The sequence below is a fragment of the Natator depressus genome, chromosome 1 (assembly GCF_965152275.1).
Source record: "Natator depressus isolate rNatDep1 chromosome 1, rNatDep2.hap1, whole genome shotgun sequence".
Classification (NCBI taxonomy): domain Eukaryota; kingdom Metazoa; phylum Chordata; order Testudines; family Cheloniidae; genus Natator; species Natator depressus.
The window spans coordinates 318824891-318845185 of NC_134234.1; the positions used below are offsets into that span (position 1 = coordinate 318824891).

At 39.9% G+C, this 20295-nt stretch overlaps 1 protein-coding gene across 12 annotated transcripts in view; it reads right to left on the reverse strand.

Moving 5' to 3' along the window:
• Positions 1-20295, reverse strand: part of KIF21A (kinesin family member 21A) — a 177671-nt gene that overhangs the window by 96290 nt on the left and 61086 nt on the right. For all 12 annotated transcript variants that reach the window (XM_074942440.1, XM_074942433.1, XM_074942441.1 and 9 more), the window contains exons 2-3: positions 14215-14437; positions 12261-12443 (exon numbers count right to left, since the gene is read on the reverse strand). In XM_074942440.1, coding sequence (XP_074798541.1) covers positions 12261-12443; positions 14215-14437 — 406 coding nt within the window. The remainder of the gene's footprint in view (positions 1-12260; positions 12444-14214; positions 14438-20295) is intronic.

Genomic DNA, 20295 nt, shown 5'->3' on the forward strand with positions numbered 1-20295 from the left:
TCGTGCAATGTCACAGCTGATATTAAGCATGGGAAGCCCATTCAAATGCTCTTATCCCATAGTTAAATGGTGATAGTTCTTTACCTGCTTCAACACATTGAAGGTGCACTCACCTGAAGCCACTGATGCAGGCAAACTGACAAAAATACACAATACAATTGTGATATTAGGATACACCCCAGAGAGTCCAAGTTTGAGAATTTCTTGAAGCAATTCCTTTGGCTTGCGATCCAAATTAAAGTTCGTGGAATATAGTCATTTGAGGAAGATGACCTCATCACTGAGATCTTTTGAGATTTCTTTGTTGTACTGTTGCTGAAATTGTTCAGCTGCAGAAAGTAGATCTTCATTACTCCGTCTGTTGAACTGCCAGAGAAACCCAAAAAGGGGTACAAATCAGTCGCAGTGACTCAAATCGATGCGTAAGACCTGACTGAATAGAGTTAACGATGACAAGGAAGACATTGACCCTATTATGCTGCTCGGCATTGGATTCAGTAGGTAAATTGCGAATGGTGGAGATTTCAGATGAAATGCCAATATTCTGTGCTACTAATTTGCACTCAGTCAGGACCACATCCCATTGTTCACGTATCTGCTGAATGTCATGGATAAGACTTTCAATGTTATCCCTCTCAACATCAAGTGCAGCATTTCGTGCTTCAATTACCAGATTAGTTTGGTGGATCATTGTAAGTAGCTTCACCAACAAAGATGACATCAGAATGCATTCAAATTTGGATACGTGCTTCTGAATAGACTGAAGTTTAGTTCGAGCCTATGCAGTGAGATTGAGATTCAAGCTCATTTAAAGCCTTTCTCACTGAATTCAAATGCTGTGCAATTGGTTGAACACCATTAATCCATGCAGACCATCTGGTTTTGGACATCCTATGCAGTGAAACAGGAAGATATTGCTTCAGAATTTCCCACCTTTGTGGACTGCTACTGAAGAGCTTGTACATTTGCTGAACAGTTCCGAAGTAAGTAATTGCCTCCTTGCATGGTTCAGCACAGTCAACACCTACAAGGTTGAGTGTGTGAATTATGCTCACACAGAACTGCTTGTACACTTTTGTACTTCCCAGCCATATTAGATCCATTGTCATAGGCCTGACCAATGCAGACCTGAAAATCTAACTTAAAACCTTCTAGAATTGCTAGTACTCGAGCAGCAATTTCTTTTCCAGTTTTTCTCGTGAAAGTATCAAACAAAACAAATCTTTCTTCAATTGAAAATTTTGAGCTGTCTACAATCTTCATATATCGAATAACCACAGTAGTCTGTTCCTTGTGAGAACAATCTGGAGTGGAATCAACAATGACTGAAAAATACTTGGCATTTCGAATCTCATCAAGAATTGTTATTTGTACGAGTGACCCACATAGCTCAATAAACTCGTTTTGTATGTGTGTGGAGAGATAATGGACTTGCATGTACTTTTGACTCTCTTGTGATTCTTGAACACGTTTAACGTGCTCTGATAAAAGTGGGTCATATTTGCTGAGGAGCTCAATTATGCCTAGAAAGTTTCCATTTACACGATCACCAATACGTTGTCTGGAACCAAAGAAAATCAATCCCCTCTCAGAAAGAAAAAGGATGACATTCAGGTTGTGCTCAAGAAGTTTTTTTCAGTTATTAGTTTCTGTAGAGAGTTCAATCAAGAGTAGATTCTCAACTGAACTTTCAGCTGATGCTGCTCTACTGGCTGATTTCCATGCAACATAGGTTTTCTTTGTGTGACGCAGAACTCTCATGTGATGGTATTCGGTCTTTCAACTTCCTCCAACCTCTGTTGATGCTGCATCCTGATTGATCAGAGAGAACTGATGCATTTGCAGCACTTTTGTTCAAAATGAAGCGGGTGTACAGTACAGAGATTGTTTTTCCGTACTCCAGCATAACCAGTCCTTTGTGCAGGTCTCACCATTTGGAAGAGTTTTTGTCAGCAGATGAGTAGGGAAAGCATGATTATCAGCATCTCGTGGAATGCTACTTGGAATTTCAGAACAACTAATTTGAAGAAAAGATTGCATTTGGGCAGCATTGCTCTTGTCAATAATTCCAATGTTAGTCACAGTCAAACCTGTGGTACTCATGAATTGCTGCATTAAGATCTGCATCTTCCTGTGGCTGTTGAGTTTCTTGAATGTACACAGGATCTTATGCTGCATCTGTTACTGTTGACACTTCTCCTTCTTCACTACTGTCCTCATGTTCAGGTATTGGCATTGAAATAGCACCTGTTGCAGTTGTAGAGGTGTCATTATCTGTAGCATTGTTTGTTGGGTAAGGTGTGAGAAATGAAGTTATTGGCTTTGAGCTCAGTTGTTTTTGCCATCTCTTGCTTGCACCACTTTCAAATCTCCTCTTCATAGTGATCAATCTGGTCAATATGTAGCCTATCCACACTTGAAATATTCTGCTGTAAATAAGCAGCTTGTCTACACTTGAAATCGTCTACTGTAAACATGTACACAAATGCTGAATGGTACACAAATGCTGAAAAGACTTAAACAAAGGAATACTAATTGAGAACACAAAATGAAACAGTCAGACAGGTTATTATCCTTATCACTGAATCAAAACTCAAGCACGCAAGGTATAATATAACAGGCTGAGCTGAAGACAAAGGGAAGACATATATATAGAAAACACAGACACGGATACAGACAGAAGGACAATGTCCAAATATTTCAAACGTGTGTCCTCACGAAACTTACTGTACAAGATTGTCCTCACAAATTTTCACCTTGAATCTGGGCCTATAGACTACAAAAGCCTATGATGATGGCCAAGCTACCAAGCTAGGGCTCAGCCAACCAACCAGTCACCTCTTTTGCCTACCACGTGAAGATACTAATGAGGAATTCTCACACACAAATAATTCCTTAGTCAACTAGGCATAAAACTATAAAGATACTAAAATGTAACAATTCTCTACCTTTCAACATGCACTTGATCCAGCACCAGCCGCAAGTAGTGGTCTGTTTATATAATCAGCTGATCAGAGAGGACACGTTCATCAGTCTAATCTTGTGCCATCAGAACCAATATATTTTTATTAATATTTATGAACATTTTTAACTCTTTAATATGACAAAATCTATAACAAAAAATTATGTCTTTTACCAAATCACATCTCTTATTTGCTTAAATTTGCAGGTCTAAGCTGAGAGCGTGTGTCACATTTTGGTCCGATAGGGATGCGCATAAAAACAAGTTCCAAACTTATCAAATGGAAAAAAAATTAAAAGTGTCCAAATTTGAGGCCCCCTTTGAGCTTGAGGCCCAGGCCAAATGGCCCTCCTGGCCCAGAGTGCAGGTCAACAGCTTGTATCAAGAACAAGAAGCAATTTTCAATTATCAGAAGGTAGCCATTTTAGACGAAGTGTTCAAAGATGTGGGAGGAAGTAGGGCAGAGTTACCATGGTTTTTACACAGGATACAGAAGCATAACAACTAATTATATCTATAGTTTCCACTGCATTGTTTAGTTACAGAACAGTATTTGGGGATTACAACAGTCACAGTAATGTTGTAGTGTTATATGCTGCACAAACTCTTGAAATCCAGTAAATATTCTCTTAAGGTTGTGTCACTGCTCGTGTTGCTACTATCCAAGTTGAAGTAGAGCAACTCCAAGTCTCAAAACAATTAGAAAGCAAAGTCCAAATCCAGGGTGAATAGAACAGTTTTAGCATTTGAACTTTTCATTGTGCATTATTCTTCTAGTCAAACATTAGCCAGAGAGTTTAAAATTTGTGCCTAAAATGAACAGTGGCAAAAGTGTGCAAGTCCGACAACAAAGTAAGGTTTGTTAAACTCTAGTCATATGTTTTAAAGTTACGTAGAACATCTTATACAAACAAGCAGCTTTTTACAAAGAAGCCATGGTGATGAGCGGAGCTTAAAAGATTTAGATAGATTCCAGCGACAAAATACCGAATTAAACAATACACAGATTCCTACAATTTACAATAGAACTTTCTCAACCTGCACTAGTGACAGGGAGAACCACTATGCAGTACCAGATTTTGTAGTTTAGCAATATGTTGGATTTTAAAAAAAGAAGGGGGGTGGGGAGGGAGAACAGATACATTAACTGGAGAGCCAGTGCAGACTCACAAGATTTGCAGACTAGTAAGCGTTCGGAGTGTAGGAATGGGGGAAGGAGCACAAATGCCATTGGCCTTAAGTGCCCCTAGTCCAGGGTCACGGAATTACCAAGTGAGAGAGGGGACAGGTGACACTGGGCCATATTGTAACCATATTAGCCCTCCCACCCTCTTACACAGAAGCAGAGTTGTAAATAGGCCAAATTCCCAGATAAACTGATATTAATGAAATAAAACATTTCTGGAAAAAACTTGGTAAACATATTTTCTTTCTTAATTTGAATGTGGTGAATCTGAAAGTGATGTTTACCAAGCTGAATTTTGAACTTTAAGATAAGTAAAAACAAAAAAGAAAATGGCTACCATTTATAACTCAAAAAAACCCCAACCAAATAGAAAGTAAAGGAGAGGTACTCAATATGGAATATGCTCCAAATTTGGAATACTGTGCTATCAGAAAACACAGGGAGCAATCTCTGTTGAAGATCATACTCTCTTCTTCCTCTGGTCACATAATGAAATGCACTTGAATTTTGTTGGTTTTGCAGTAATGACAACACTTAATGTTAAGTAAACTAATGCTTTTGAGGTATTTTGATATGTAAAGGAATTAAATGCACTGCTATGTATTTCACAAAGTACCATACACAACATAGTATGATATAGTTTGTTTCCATAAGTTCCTCTCTTACAAAAATAAACATTAGTATTAGGTAATTATTAGCCCTAAGCCCTAAACTAACCTAAAACTGACTTTTGCTTATAGTCTACATGAATTGAGTATTGATTTGGATTGCCATGGCATAAGCTACATACTGATAAACATTTATCATTTATTCAACATTCATGCAGTAGTTAATAATTAAATTTATTGTTTCTCAGGTATTCCATAGACAAAACATGGAGACAGTCTTGAACCTTTCCCTCAACAACATCTAATGAGAAAAATAATATTTTCCAACAAATGAAGAAGGACTTCCAGTGAACAGGGATTGGTTACAATACAAAAGGCAACCAATGCAAGACAAACTCAAGGATTTCCAAAATAGAATTCTATTAATTGCATCCCTAACAGCTCTTCAACCTGCATGCACACAATTTTTACTTTGGCATAAAAACTTTTATGCAACGTACACAAAGGTAAAATTAGCAGACTTCGTAAATCCACTGATGTTACTTCATCAAAGAATAAGGATGAACTGCAAACCCAATCTAGAGTTACAATGACCAAAACCTCAACAATGCTACAGAGCAAGGTCCCCCGAGTGAACTGGAGTCTTTGCATTTTTCTGCCAGGATGGAAGTTCCAAATAAAAACTTTCTTCTGTAACAACATTCAAAATCAAGAAACAAATATTTGAGGCAGCAGGGCATGAACAGGAGCTCACCGTACATGTAGCTGGTGTAAATGACCTTACAGCCTCAGATGAGAAATACCACGCTAATTGCTATAAGCATTTCTGGATGCAAGTAACAAAAATTAAGCATGGAATCTTTCATAGTTGTACTGACATGGCAATGGTCTGCCTTACTAATGAGTTAAAACATTGTGCTGAAAAAGGCAGTATTTTGGAACTGTCACGGGTATGGACTAGTTACTGTTTTCTCTCAAATGATGCCAGTGGAGAGGTCCCACATTCACTTGCAAGTCGCATGTCAACTTTCAAAGAAAAACATATTCTACTTCTTGATGGTGCTTACAAATTCATTGTCTTATGTGACCAACCTGCTTCAGAGAGACAAACATTATCAGTGCCTGAAATTGTTAGACAGTGCAGGAGAAGAAAATTTATGAACCACTCCAATTTACAAGATTGATCTGGTACAAGTAGCAATGAAATTACACTCAGTATACTTGCTCGTTCTGGGCTCACCATGGGCTAAATGTCAGCAAGAAAGAAGCACTAGCTGTGATGTTACACCCCATATTCTTTATGGAAATATGGTTATGATATGAATATGGTATAACTAAGATATACTTTATACAAGATGGTTCATATAAGGTATCATTGGAAAGGTTCTGATTTACTGAGTGTGTTCATCCAATCTATATGCATGTATCATTTCTGTATCTGAAGCTGGGAAAATTAACCATGTCTCTGTATTTCAAATGTGCCACATTGGATGAGGCCAAACAACGTTAGTGGCTTATTGAAGAAATGCACACAGGCATAAGAATTACCCCAGGAACTGTGTGCAATAGAAATCTCTCAGAGATAGCTCTATACAGTGGGAACTGTTTGACCCAGGTCACAGAAAAAAAAGCTTTCCAAGTGGGGGGAAGATATAAAAGAGGGACAATGACAACATCAATGGGTCCTCACTCTCCTTACAACAACACACCTGAGGAACAAAGACTGAACTGTGAGAAGTGATGGTCCCAGGCTAAGATCTTTAGCCTGTGTAAGAAAACCTGGGAAAGCCAAGGCAACTGGTGCCTTAAGAATCTGCCAGCCTGTTTATCACTCAGGGTGAGAATCTGTTTATTTGTATCCTATCTATCTAGTGTGTTAAGCTCAGTCTGCAGTTTTTGTTTATTAACTAAGGTAATCTGCTCTGTTCTGTTTGATATCCCTTTAACCACTTAAAATTCACCTTTTTTAGTTAATAAACTTATTTCTTGTTTATAATAAAACCCAGTTTATGTAATTTCTAATGGGGGGGAAGACAAGAAGTTGTGCACATCTCTCTTCACATTGAGGCAGAGGGCGGATTTTTATGAGCTTGTGCTGTGTAGATTTTTCTATACAGTGCAAGTGTGATAAATGGGGGGGGTGGGGAATAGCTCCCTTTTATGGACACCCAGCCAGCCAGTAGCTATAAAATCCCTCTTAGTAGCTGTTCTCTAATTGCTCTACCTGTAAAGGGTTAAAAAGTCTCACTGCTATGCATAGGTAAAAGGAAGTGAGTGGGCACCTGGCCAAAAGAGCCAATGGAAAGACTAGAACTTTTTAAAATTGAAACAAGACTCCCCTTTTGTCTGTCTGTTGTTGTTCTCCCGGGGAGAGGCAGACAGGGAGCAGCCATGCTGTAAGAAGCTTGGGCCAGGTATGAAAAAAATCATCACTATCATATCTAGAAACTATACATTTAAAATCCCTGAATACGTAAATAGATCAGGAAACGTCTAGGAAGATACAATTAGGGTTATCCCTTTTATTTTGTTATGGCTTGTGGATTCCTCTGTGCTAACCCCAGGTGCTTTTCTTTTGCTTGTAAACTTTAAGCTGGACCTCAAAAAAGCTATTTTTGGTGCTTAAACCCTGTAGTTGTTCTTTTAAAATCTAGCAATAGCCCGAGTTCCCAGATGTGTTTGTTTTCTTTTTTTTTTTTTTTTTTTTTTTTTTTTACTAAAATTTACCTTTTTTAAGAACAGAATTGGATTTTTGTCTTACAAGGTTTTTTGCACATGTTGTTTAATTAGCTGGTAGCAACAGCTGATTTCCGTTTTTATTTTTACTCCCCTTCCTTCTCAGCTCTTCCCCGGAGAGCGGGGTGAAAGGACTTGAGGGTACCTCAGAGCAAGAAATTCTCAAGGGAACCTTCCTGGGCTCTCAAAGGGGTTCTGCACTTGGGTGGTGGCAGCATCTACCAATCCAAGGTCAGAGAAAAGCTGTAACCTTGGGAGTTTAATACAAGCCTGGAGTGGCTGGTATTAATTTTTAGAATCCTTGCAGGCCCCCACCTTCTGCACTCGAAGTGCCAGAGTGAGGAATTAGTCTTGACAGCAAGACAGTATTATTCTGGGTTTATCTCCCAAAAGGGGTGTGCACATGAGTGCTGGGGAAGTCCTCTCACACAGAGCTGACTTCAGTCTGTGACTGCAGTGGGGAGTGGCCCTGCCTGTATGTGTGTGCTGCAAGAGGCCGGAGAGCCTAATTCAGCAAAGCACAAAGATGGAACCCTGGCTGGTTGAGCAGGAGAGGCTCAGTGAAATCCCAGTACAACAGGTGGCACTCCAGAAGCGGGGGATCCAACCCGTCACTCTAGCTTGTGTGCCAAAAAGTGTATCCATGTTTTTGTGACTTCTCTTACGTGGCCAGTCTATTCTTGAGGTAGGGGAAGTTGAAGAAGCTGAGGAGGAGGAGGACACAGAAGATAACATTGTAGAACTATGAGAAGATGTGAAACAGAAATCATATAAACAATCTAGGGTGTTAAGTATTGCACAAGATTTTATTTACAGTGTAAAGAGGTAAGAAGTGGACACCCAAACATGTTGGGCTTGGAAGCACCCTTCACCAGGCGACAAGATTTAAAGAAAACCAAAAAACAACTCACAACACTGAGTGCTGTCTCAGCTACAAGGACCTACTTTTAGTTGGCATAGTATTGGGCAAGAACACACTGATGACAATGAATGAGGATGGAAGAGTGATCCCATCAAACTTGGTTAAAGGAAGATTTACTTATTTCACTGCAGATAAGATTGATACAAATGACCATACACTTGATGAGCAAAACATATTTCATGCCACACAGTATGCAGCCTGGCAGAGAGCACCCCCTCTGATCTGATACTGCAGGCCTCAGAGCCAACTAATCATGCTACTTTGAATGTGCCACATGCAGTGAACACCATCTTTCCTGCTAATATCACAGAAGGTACAGCAGAATCAAAATTCAATGAAGATGTCCTAGCAAAATGGTTTAATGGACACATACATGATTTCCAGTAAGCTCTGAAATCACAAGCATAGGATACAGCTTTTTTCCCCTCAAACATCAGCTTGAAAATCCAAAATCTGTCTGGACAAGTTTGAATGAAAATCACTGTAACAATAACTCTCCATTAACTACATGCCTATCAGTCAGCCCCCAGCTCATGAAGATTATACATCGAATACCGTTGTAAAAAGATATGCATCAGTCGCATATCTTCAGCAGAAACACGTAGCCTTGATGGTTCATCCACCACTCTACCATGCTCTGATGGAGCTAAGAATGTAAAGTTTCCACATTTAGGAGGCCTACACATATCCGTGAACTTCCTAAAAGTTCTGAGACAGCATACAAAGGATTCTGAATTGTCAAGTGTGTGGACTGAAAGTGGAATTTTATGTAGATGAACAATAAAGCATTGCTGGTAAAAAATATACAAAAGCCACTCATGCACGAAAGATCACTTTACAGGCAATGTGGCAATTGATATTACCACAACTTCTAAGTGATCTACAGCAACATGACAAGAAACTTAAAGAAAAGCTCCTGGATTTTGCAAAATCTGATGCTGCAGAAGATTACTATAATCTAGTGTCTATTCTGTCATCAGTAAATTTATGTGACCAGATGGTATCATTTGTGCTGAGTAACGCAACCAACCATCCCAATTTCTCATACTTGTGACAGTACATGGGTATGGGGTGTATCCTCTTACTTTTCACCTGAGCTCAACGGGATGGAATTCGGGAGTTTCACTGGTGTGCTTTCAACAAAAACAAAACAAAAGCTTCCATTCTTTCATTGATATGACCGCACAAATTAGGCTTGATGGGAATCTGTGGAGTAAGCAGAATTGAACCAGCTCCCTCTAGAGGTATTTGAAGAGTTCCATGCAGGCAACTGGGTTGTGAAATGTTCAAATCACAGATTCAATCAGATAGATCAGGACCACTACCAAGAATGGCTCGATGCCACTGGTAAAAGTGGAGCCTGAATTATAGGCATCACAAGAACAGCCTCAGCACACAGCAGATGGGCTCTCCTATAACCTACATGCCCAAATTTCAGCCCAAACCACAAAACTGTTTCGTCTTGGACTTGATCAAATGACTTGCGATTAATCCACAAGAGCAAGAAAACAACGTGTTCGTGTTGATGAAAATAAAGTGTTAAAAACATTTTAAAGATTCAAATTATTCACTAGTGAGCCAGCCTCCAACACACTGCAAAACATTGCAATGAAGGATTGGTCCACAGAAGCAATTCAGGAAGACCTGTCAAGTGCAGAAATATTTGGCCAGGAGCAACTGAATACCTTTGTTCATGAAAGGCTCGGGCAAGTTATGTAATTTGTGCAAGAACAGATAAGGAAAACATTTTTTAGTTTATTTTATAAATTAAATTTTATAATTTACAAATTTTAAATTAAAAAGAAACATCTAGCATAAAATAAGACTGAAAAATTATTTAACATCTAATTAGCATAGATGGATGATCTATTAAAGGTAAGATTTTCCTTTAGCAAATGTAATAGTTAAAGACTATATCATATGGTGTTTTATATAACCTGCTTATACTCACTTACTTACAACCTTTGGAAAATTTCTTGGGGTCAAAGCTATCCATTTTAGTCCTAGCAAAGAGAGGAATATTTCCAGAAATATGTGAAAATCCTTTCGACCATTTACAAGTTAAATGACATAAGATAAGCACCAAAAACTATATTAGAGCTGGTCACTTTGTCAAACGCTTAAGTATTTGTTGCCATTTTGTATCCCAAAAATGGCATGTCTTAGATACTTCACATTAGTTATATTGTGCTGACCTCAATGAGGCTGCCCCTTTGGATATTTTTGGGGAATGCGTGCTAGTTTAATATTCTAGTTACTGAATATATTTTGTTATAGCCTATGAGAAGTCTGTAGTTTGCAAAAGCCACAAATCCTAATGTATGGTGTTAGAAGTCAATAGCCACAGGTTTCAAACTTCTTAAACTCCAGCTCCCAGGCCACATCCCATATGTGGAACCATGCTGTCAGGGCTTCTTCTGCCAGCAGCTGCCTCTACAACTCCATATGAATTGCTTTCACGACACAGAGGTGGGCTTTCACTGGGTGCAGGGCAAAGGGCAACCCGGAAGCGGCTTACCCTGCCCCTCGTGTGTTTAAAGGCAGATCCATATGCAGAAATTCAATGTGTTCCATGGTTTATACAATGAATTCAGCAGGAAGGGAAAAGAATGGCTCAAGATAAGCCACTCCTCAACAAAACACTTCAGGGTTAAAAGACAATTCCAGGACCAGAAAAGGGTCATGAACAGGAAAGAAAAAGAACTGTAGTAGGATTTTAAAAAGAACACTCTTTATTCAGGAGAGCCAGACAGACACACAACACTCTGCTGGGGATGTCTGAAGAAGTTAGGCTTGCGTGGGGTACCTTCACGGGATGGTAAGACTTTAGATAAGACATGCGCGTAGGCAGTTTCTCTAATGCTTTGTTCTGGCTGATAAATAAACAATACTTTGGTTTTAAGAAGGTTGTTGTGTCACTGTATATCACTGATCACAGATGCCTGAAGGGAAGAACCACAGATGCTAGAACTCATTTGGACCTGCAGGAAAGAACATTTGATATACAGGGTACTGTAGCCCAGGGCCCAGTTTCAGAGAGAAAATTGTCAAATTCCTCTCCAACATAGGTAAAATCACAAGGCCTGGCAACTTGGGGGAGGGTAGGGAGAGATGCACTCGGATCGACCACAGAGGGGACAGAGGAGCAGTATTCCTGTAACCATGATGCTGGTCACAGCTAGGGAATAACTTGAGGACACAATTCTTGGTGGGCTAAATAGCAAAGGAGCTGCCAGTGGACCTTACAGTTGCAGTGCAGAGATCTTCAAAATTTCAGTATTGCCAGGGACTAGGGAAAAAAATATTTTAAGTCAGTCAGTCAGCTTTCAAATGATGGCTGTAACAAACCTACTAACAGCACTGGAATATTAGAGATATTCTTGGCAGAGTTAAATGAATGGGCATGGAACAGGTTACTGTTCAGAAGCATGAAGTAAATGCAATCTACTTCATAGTTTTCAGTTTATTCCATAGCTTTAAAAAAAACGTGATTATGAGATTGTTCCCATGACCACATAAATGGTACAGAAAGGGATATGATTACTTTAAATATGCATGTATACAAACTGTTTTCTATATTTCAAAATACATTGTAAATGGACCTGCCAAAAATAATTTACTACCTGCTGGAAAAAGAATGAATTAGAATTAGATCGTAAAGTCTCTTTTTATAAATTCAAGAGCCAAATCAAATACCATAAATGTCCTCATGAAATCCTAAAGGAAAAAAGCAAAATAATAAATTTAAAATATCTTACATGAGAAGAACTACTTAATAAGTAGATATTGGGATACAGAAATATTTCACTGACTTTCCAGAGAGATAGCTATGTAAACAAAGTTTACCTCTAAGAACTGGGCATTCACTTTGAATTCTGGAGATGGAAGTTCTTGTTTAATAGCAGCTTGCTTTTTTTCTTCAATACATTTAAAAAGGTGTTTAACAGCACGTGATATAATGCCCTGTTCGTCTTCCGTTATGTTGACATCAAATCCTGTTCCCATGGTGTATGTTTTGCCAGCGCCTGTCTGAATTTAAGAAGTAGCATATATTAAAGGCACACAATCTTGGATCATGTCAAAAGGGACAATAAAGTTGCTGGTGAACACTACCATTATATGAAAGGTAGGCACTTCTGTTAAGTCACAGCTCTTACTAATTGCTTTACAAAGATACCACACACAGTAAGATAACAGAAGCATTTCTAAAAATGGAGATAAAGTAGAAGTTATATAAATTCTACAGCAGATACACTACTTTGATTTCTTTAAAAAGGTTTTCTTTATGAATGAAATGCTTGTGAAAAGTGCTTGACTGACCATGTTGGAAATCAAAATCCTCCGCTTATCCACAGAACAGGTACAGCACAGACAGGGGCAGTTCAAACTTCTCCTATGGTACTGACAAAATGCTTCAGCCCTCATCTCCAAGACAAAGTGGATAGTGCCCATTTCCAAGCCCATTTAGTCATTTCTGTTGAGAGTGCCAACTAATGTGTCATTAGAGCCAATTGTGCTAGCACTATTTTCAATTATCTACCTTGGTTATTACATGGCTCTCATTGTGGTATCACATTCATTATTTTATTTATCATCAAAGTATCTTTTGAGGTAGGAAAGTACTATCATCCCCATTTTACTGATGAGGAACTGAAACACAGAAAGACTTGGCTGTGACTTTACTAAGAAAAAATGTGTGTTTTCAACTTTGAGGTAAAATCCTAGCGAAGACAAGGCAGTTTGTAGTTTTCACATGAGTTAGCAGGTTGAATTAAAGGGTATGCCTGCACTTGCAGCTGGAGGTGTAAATTCCGGATGAGGAGACATATCCACGCTAGCTCTGATCAAGCTAGCATGATAAAAATAGCATAACCAAGGCAGTGCAAGGGGCTAGTGGCTTGTCCGAGACAATAGGTTCTTACTTGGGGTGGCTAGCTCCTCCCAACACTCAGGCCAACAGGACTACACTCTACTTTTAGCATGCCAGCTTGATCGACGCTAGCATGGGTATGTTTTCTGAAGCAAGAGTTTAGACCTCTGGCTTGAACTGCAGACATACCCAAAGACTATGGAGGTTTAACTCACCCTGCTAACTCATGTGAAACTATAATCTGCCTTGTCTTCACTAGGATTTTATCTCAAGTTAACTAAATGGAGTTAAGAACACACCTTTTGTTCTGAATGAAGACAAGTTCTAAGCAGAAGTCTGAACCCAGGTCTCCTGAGACCAGTGCCTTCACTTGATTTCAAATCAATAGGGGGCTGCTAGCACATTGTTTCCTGCAAGAGCTTCTCGGCTTTGGAATTTGTTCCCCAAACTTTGTTTGAAATAGCCCACATCTGATAGCCTTCAGGACATATTGCAAAGCACATTTTCCCCCCAGGCATCTGAAAATACGGGGGGAAAAGAAAGGGTGTGTAACAGCTCAGGTAATGGTGTGGAACAGCTCAAGAAGGAGGAGGGAAAGGGCACTGGTTTACTGGTGGTTAAATTGTACTGGTGCACTTAGGATATATTTTTAAGTTACATGACAGGCACCTAGAGCATATGGATTCATGGCCTTTTTTAGCACTTCTATAAATTCAAATATATGATAAATATATATTTATCTACACTGCATTTGAACTGGCATCCTTCAGGCCAAAGGCTCTATATAAACCTTCTATATAGTATTCCTTACAAAATGCTTTTTAAAACAAACAGGTTCACACATTTTAAAACATTACTAAAACTGTAGTTACTGGAAATTTCTTGCATTTGCTCATAAACAAATATCTAAAATTAAACTGTAAGGCTTACCTGGCCATAAGCAAAAACAGTGGCGTTATATCCTTCAAAGCACCCTTCAATCAGTTTTTCTACACATTGATCATAGATCTCCTCTTGCTGTGAGTCAATGTTGAACACATAATCAAAAGTGAAGGCCTTATCTTTTCCCAGGAACACCTGAGGTTCGCCAGGTGTGACAGATGTGCAAATATGGCATCCTTCAATCTTCTCTTTGGCTAGCTGTGGTCTGATTCTATTATTTAAGAAAAAAAACATAATATACAAAAACCAAAGATTAGAAATCCCCCTTGCTAGAAATAGCATCAAAGGAGCAATGCAAATAAGAAATAATTAAGATTATTTCGCTTCTTTTAGAAATGACCATATAAGCAAAGAATATTCTCATTTTTCATAAGCCTAAGGGTATGTCTAGACTGCAGTCACTGGGATGATTGCTGCTCAAGCCAGCATACCCTTAATCTTACTAGCTTGGTTCCTGGAGCAGTGAAGCTGCAGCAGCAGAAGCTTCAGCACAGACTGTACATATCTGCCTGAAACACTGGGCAATTACTTGTGGGACTAGCCCACTCGGAAGCTCACGTTGCCATGGCTTCACTGTTCCAGGACCCAAACTAGCTAGATTAAAGTTAGCTCGAGTAGGTCAGTTCCAGCTGCAATCACACCTAGTGACTGCAGTCTAGACATTCCATAGACAACTTGAAAAGCTTTTTAGAGAACTTTAATCTTCTGCTGTTGGCTAACAGTGCCCCATTGATGCGAGCCTCCCTCCCAAATACGTTTTGTTTGGATGCTTATCAGAAGTTTACCCTGCCTCAAACCTCTTTGAGGTTCACTTATCACTACAAGTGTGACCTTTTATTAAAAGCACAGTTTGTTGTTGTTATGGGAGAGCAAAATATAGAAACATGTAAGCCTCCCAGCTACAGTACTGAGAAATGGCATGCTTGTTACATACAAGGGTAATACAATAGTACATAGCTCTTGGCATTCAGTGTGACAAAACACCATACAGTCAGAGTCTACCCTTAGTTACTTTAAACCCGGAATACCCAATTCACTTCAATGTAGTTACTCTGGATTTACACAAGAATGAAACTCTGAGCACTATCCTGGCACTCTGCTTGCATGGGATATATTCTTAGTGTGTAAACCTTTCAACCTGTATTTCAAACTAGAGTAACTTTCAATTGGAATTCAAATGTTGCAGCCTGATTGAAACTTTTGATCCCTCACACAGACCACAGAGTAACCTGAATAAAATTTGTATCCTGTGCAGGTTAAACTGATCATTTTTCTGCAAACAATAATTTTCAAACAAGTGACGTAGAGGATAGTCAAAAATACTTTTTGGCACTTTAGTTATGAAGGTTTTATTGTATCACACTGCATGACAATTTATAGAATAGCTGTAATTTACTTGTAATGTTTTCTGAAAGTTAATCCCTATGCAGGAAACTCATAAATAACACATCAGGAAGTCTCTCTCTCTTGTGAACATTTCCTCTAGTATGTGGTGGAAACTAAACAAACCTTTGAAAACTATCTTCAAAGGAACTATTACATAAAAAGTAACATACAGACAACCTCTCAGTCAAAATAAATATTCTCCAACTTGAACATTTGCATACAAGCATGCTTAGCTTGTAAATACAGGTCTCCATTTCACTGAATTCTGTAAATGATTTGCCTTTCTAGCGTACACACACACACACACTAAAAGGAATCTCCATGAACAAGATTTTATATTACTGTAATTTGGAATGCTAAATAAAAACCATGGAGTTACTGAAAGCTTTGAGAGCACCATCTAAAAAACAGCTGGATTAGAGTAGATGTGTCCATTGGTATCAAAACTGAAGAGAAAATGAACAGAGTCTTTACCTAGACCTAAACTAACAACAGCCTCTTTATAATTTTATGATGTACAAAGAGAACATGAACATTTCTTATTTTACTTCAAATTAGAAATTCAGGAGTTGCCTTTCCTCAAAAACTCTGAACAACTGGAGAACTACAGAGACCATGACTTCACAGCGTCAATCATGTGAAATCTGATTGACAGGGAAATGATTTTTAGTTGGACTCTTTAAAAATTCTTCAGTTCGTTTGTTCTGCTGGCATCTATTTAACTCAAATACCTTACAGTCTCCTGGAGGACAAATTCTGTTTAAGACTCAAAACCCTGGTCTTGCAATTAATGCAGTGTTTCCCAAATGTAGTAGCACAGGGGTGGCATGAAGGACAAGTCAGGAGAAGCAGGCAGACCTCTCAACAGTTCTCCAGGTTCTCTGCTTTTCATTTTCAAAAAGGGCCTCTAACTTTTATGACAGTGAAGCAAGTATAATCAATGCAAAGATGCCTGCCCGTGTTTCCAGAGAGCCTGAAATAACAGCTCTGGTGTGTGAACAGCCCCATTAGTTTCAGTGGGTTCTAACTCAGTGACAATACTTTAAATGTCAACATGCTTAACTATTTCACTGCTTATCAAAGCTGTGTAAAAAATAAAAGTATCATACTATGAATATCTACACAAGTCAGGGGCAGCGCTGGGCGGGGGGGAGACTTGTGGGAACTATAGTAGCCCCCAAAATTGCCTTAGCACCCCATAGCCACTCCTCCCAGCACAAAGGTCAAACATTACTCAGAAGTAAGGGTAGCATGGTATGGTATTGTCACCCTTACTTCTCTGCTGCTGCTGGTGGCGCCGGTGCTGCCTTCAAAGCTGGAAGGCCAGAGAGTGGCAGCTGCTGGCCGAGCTCCCAGCTCTGAAGGCACCGCTGCCACCAGCAGCAGCGTAGAGCTGCAAAAATAAGGGTGGCGCATGCCCACAAGATGTTTAGCGCAATCCCCCCCAATTTTCTGTCTAGCCCAATTCGGGAGGGGAGGGGCCACCAACCAGGAAGAGGCTGGCACCATCATTCTCCAAAGTAGAGGAGGTATATAGGACTAGCCAGTAGGAGAGGTGCAAAAGATGTTTAAGGTAAAATGAGCAGGCGCATAGCAATATATGGCAGGTCTAATGGAAGCAGGCTGTGGTTCAAATGATTTTGTTTTACTAAAGGGTAGCTGAACTTTAAAAAACATGGCTGGACTTTACAAAAACAAGAAAAGCCATTTACAACGCACACTTTACTTCTCTACAGAGGAAAAAGAACAGTAAACTATCTAAACTCCTACATGCCACAGTGGTCTACAACAGTGGTACCCTTAACTCACCCAACAATATTGTTAATCTATCCAACCACACACTTAGCCCAGAAGAAGAGTCTGCCCTATTCTGGGGACTCTCTTTCTGCCCCACCACCCCCATGCACATGGTACAGTTCTGCGGTGATCTGGAAGCCCACTTTCGCCATCTCCAACTCAAAGAATATTTTCAACACACCACTGAACAGAGCACTGACCCACAGGAACCCTCCTACCAATATACAAGAAGAATTCTGCGTGGACTCCTCCTGACAGTCAAAATGACAGACTGGACTTCTACATAGAATGCTTCCACAGACGTGCACAGGCTGAAATTGTGAACAAAAAGCATCACTTGACCCATAACCGTACAGAACGCAATGCCATCCACAACCTCAGAAATAACTCTGACATTATAAATCAAAGGAGCTGACAAAGGAGGTGCTGTAGTCATCACGAATAGGTTGGATTATGAACAGGAGGCTGCCAGGCAACTCTCCAACACCACATTCTACAGGCCACTATCCTACGATCGCACTGAGAAATACCAAAAGAAACTACACCATCTGCTCAAGAAACTCCCTGCTACAGCACGGGAGCAAATCTACACAGACACACCCCTAGAGCCCAGACCAGGAGTATTCTATCTGCTACCCAAGATCCATAAACCTGGAAATCCTGGACGCCCCATTATCTCAGGCACTGGCACTCTTACAGCAAGATTATCTGGCTATTTGGACACTCTCCTCAGGCCCTACACTACCTGCACTCCTAGCTATCTTCGAGACACCACCGACTTCCTGAGGAAACTACAATGCATTGGTGATCTTCCTTAAAACACCATCCTGGCCACCATGGACGTAGAAGCTCTTTATACCAATATTCCACAAGAGGATGGACTACAAGCTGTCAGGAACAGTATCCCTGATGAGGCCATGGCACACCTGGTGGCTGAGTTTTGTAACTTTGTCCTCACCCACAACCATTTCAGATTTGGGGACAACTTATACCTTCAAGTCAGTGGCACTGCTTTGGGTACCCGCATGGCCCCACAGTATGCCAAAATTTTTATGGCTGACTTAGAACAACGCTTCCTCAGCTCTCATCCCCTAGTGCCCCTCCTCTACTTGTGCTTCATTGATGACACCTTCATCATATGGACCCACGGGAAGGAGGCCCTTGAAGAATTCCACCTGGATTTCAACAATTTCCACCCTACCATCAACCTCAGCCTGGATCAGTCCACACAAGAGATCCACTTCCTCGACAAGAGACTGCAAATAAGTGCTGGTCACATAAACACCATCCTATACCGATATTCTTACCTACATGTTCCAGCTTCCATCTAGGACACATCACACAATCCATTATCTACAGCCAAGCCCTAAGATACAACTGTATTTGATCCAATCCCAGAGACAAACACCTACAAAATCTTTATCAAGCACTCTTAAAACTAAAATACCCACCTGGGGAAGTGAGGAAACAGACTGACAGAGTCAGACGGGTACCCAGAAGTCACCTACTACAGGACAGACACAACAAGGAAAATAACAGAACAGCACTGGCCATCACATACAGGCCCCAGCTAAAACCTCTCCAGCACATCATCAACGATCTACAACCTATCGTGGAAAATGATACCTCACTCTCACTAACCATGGGAGGCAGGCCAGTCCTTGCTTAAAGACAGCCCCCCAACCTGAAGCAAACACTCACCAGCAACTACACACCACACCACAGAAACACTAACCCAGGAACCAATCCCTGTAACAAACCCCGTTTCCTACTCTGTCCCCATATCTACTCTAGCGACATCATCATAGGACCCAACCACATCACCCACACCCTCAGGGGCTCATTCACCTACACATCTACTAATGTGATATATGCCATCATGTGCCAGCAGTGCCCTTCTGCCCTGTACATTGGCCAAACCAGACAGTCTCTATGTAAAAGAATAAATGGACACAAATCAGACATCAGGAATGGCAACATACAAAAGCCAGTAGGAGAACATGTCAATCTCCCTGGACATTCAGTAACCGATTTAAAAGTAGCCATCCTGCAACAAAAAAAACTTCAAAAGCACACTTCAAAGAGAAACTGCAGAGCTACAATTCATTTGCAAATTTAACACCATTAATTTGGGCTTGAATAGGGACTGGGAGTGGCTGGCTCACTATAAAACCGATTTTCCCTCTCTTGGTATTGACACCTCCTCATCAATTATTGAGAGTGGACCACATCCACCCTGATTGAATTGGCCTTGTCATCACTGGCTCTCCACTTGTAAAGTAACTCCCTTCTCTTCTTGTGCCAGTATATTTATGCTTGTATCTGTAATTTTCACTCCATGCATCTGAAGAAGTGGTTTTTGACCACGAAACCTTATGCCCAAATAAGTCTGTTAGTCTTTAAGGTGCTACTGGACTCCTCGTTGTTTTTAAAAAAGTCTGAGAGGCAAGAACCAAGAAAGCACCCCTGGCCTTCTAGTAAAGCAAAGACCAAAACTGACTTTTTTTATGCTTCCAAGACAAAAGCCATAAACAAACAAAAAAAAGGCAATTCAATCCTTTATTTATGGATCACATAGGACAAAAAATGCACAATTCCATTTGCAGATCACCTTTAAGGCTGGTTTATTGAAACTCTGGCTGATGAAGACTGAAGACTTGTGTTCTTCCCACTATTGTAAAAACACTAAGAAATGTGAATATTTCATTTAAGTATTATTTTTACTCTCTATCTCTGGTACAACCCTACAATGTTATCATATCTTTTTATTAACATGCATCTTTATTTTGGATTTCTTTCACCATATAAACTAAACAAACTTGTACACCTGAAAAATGAATGTAATTTATAATGAGAGGTGCCAAATATTTTCCTTGCTCAGTAGCT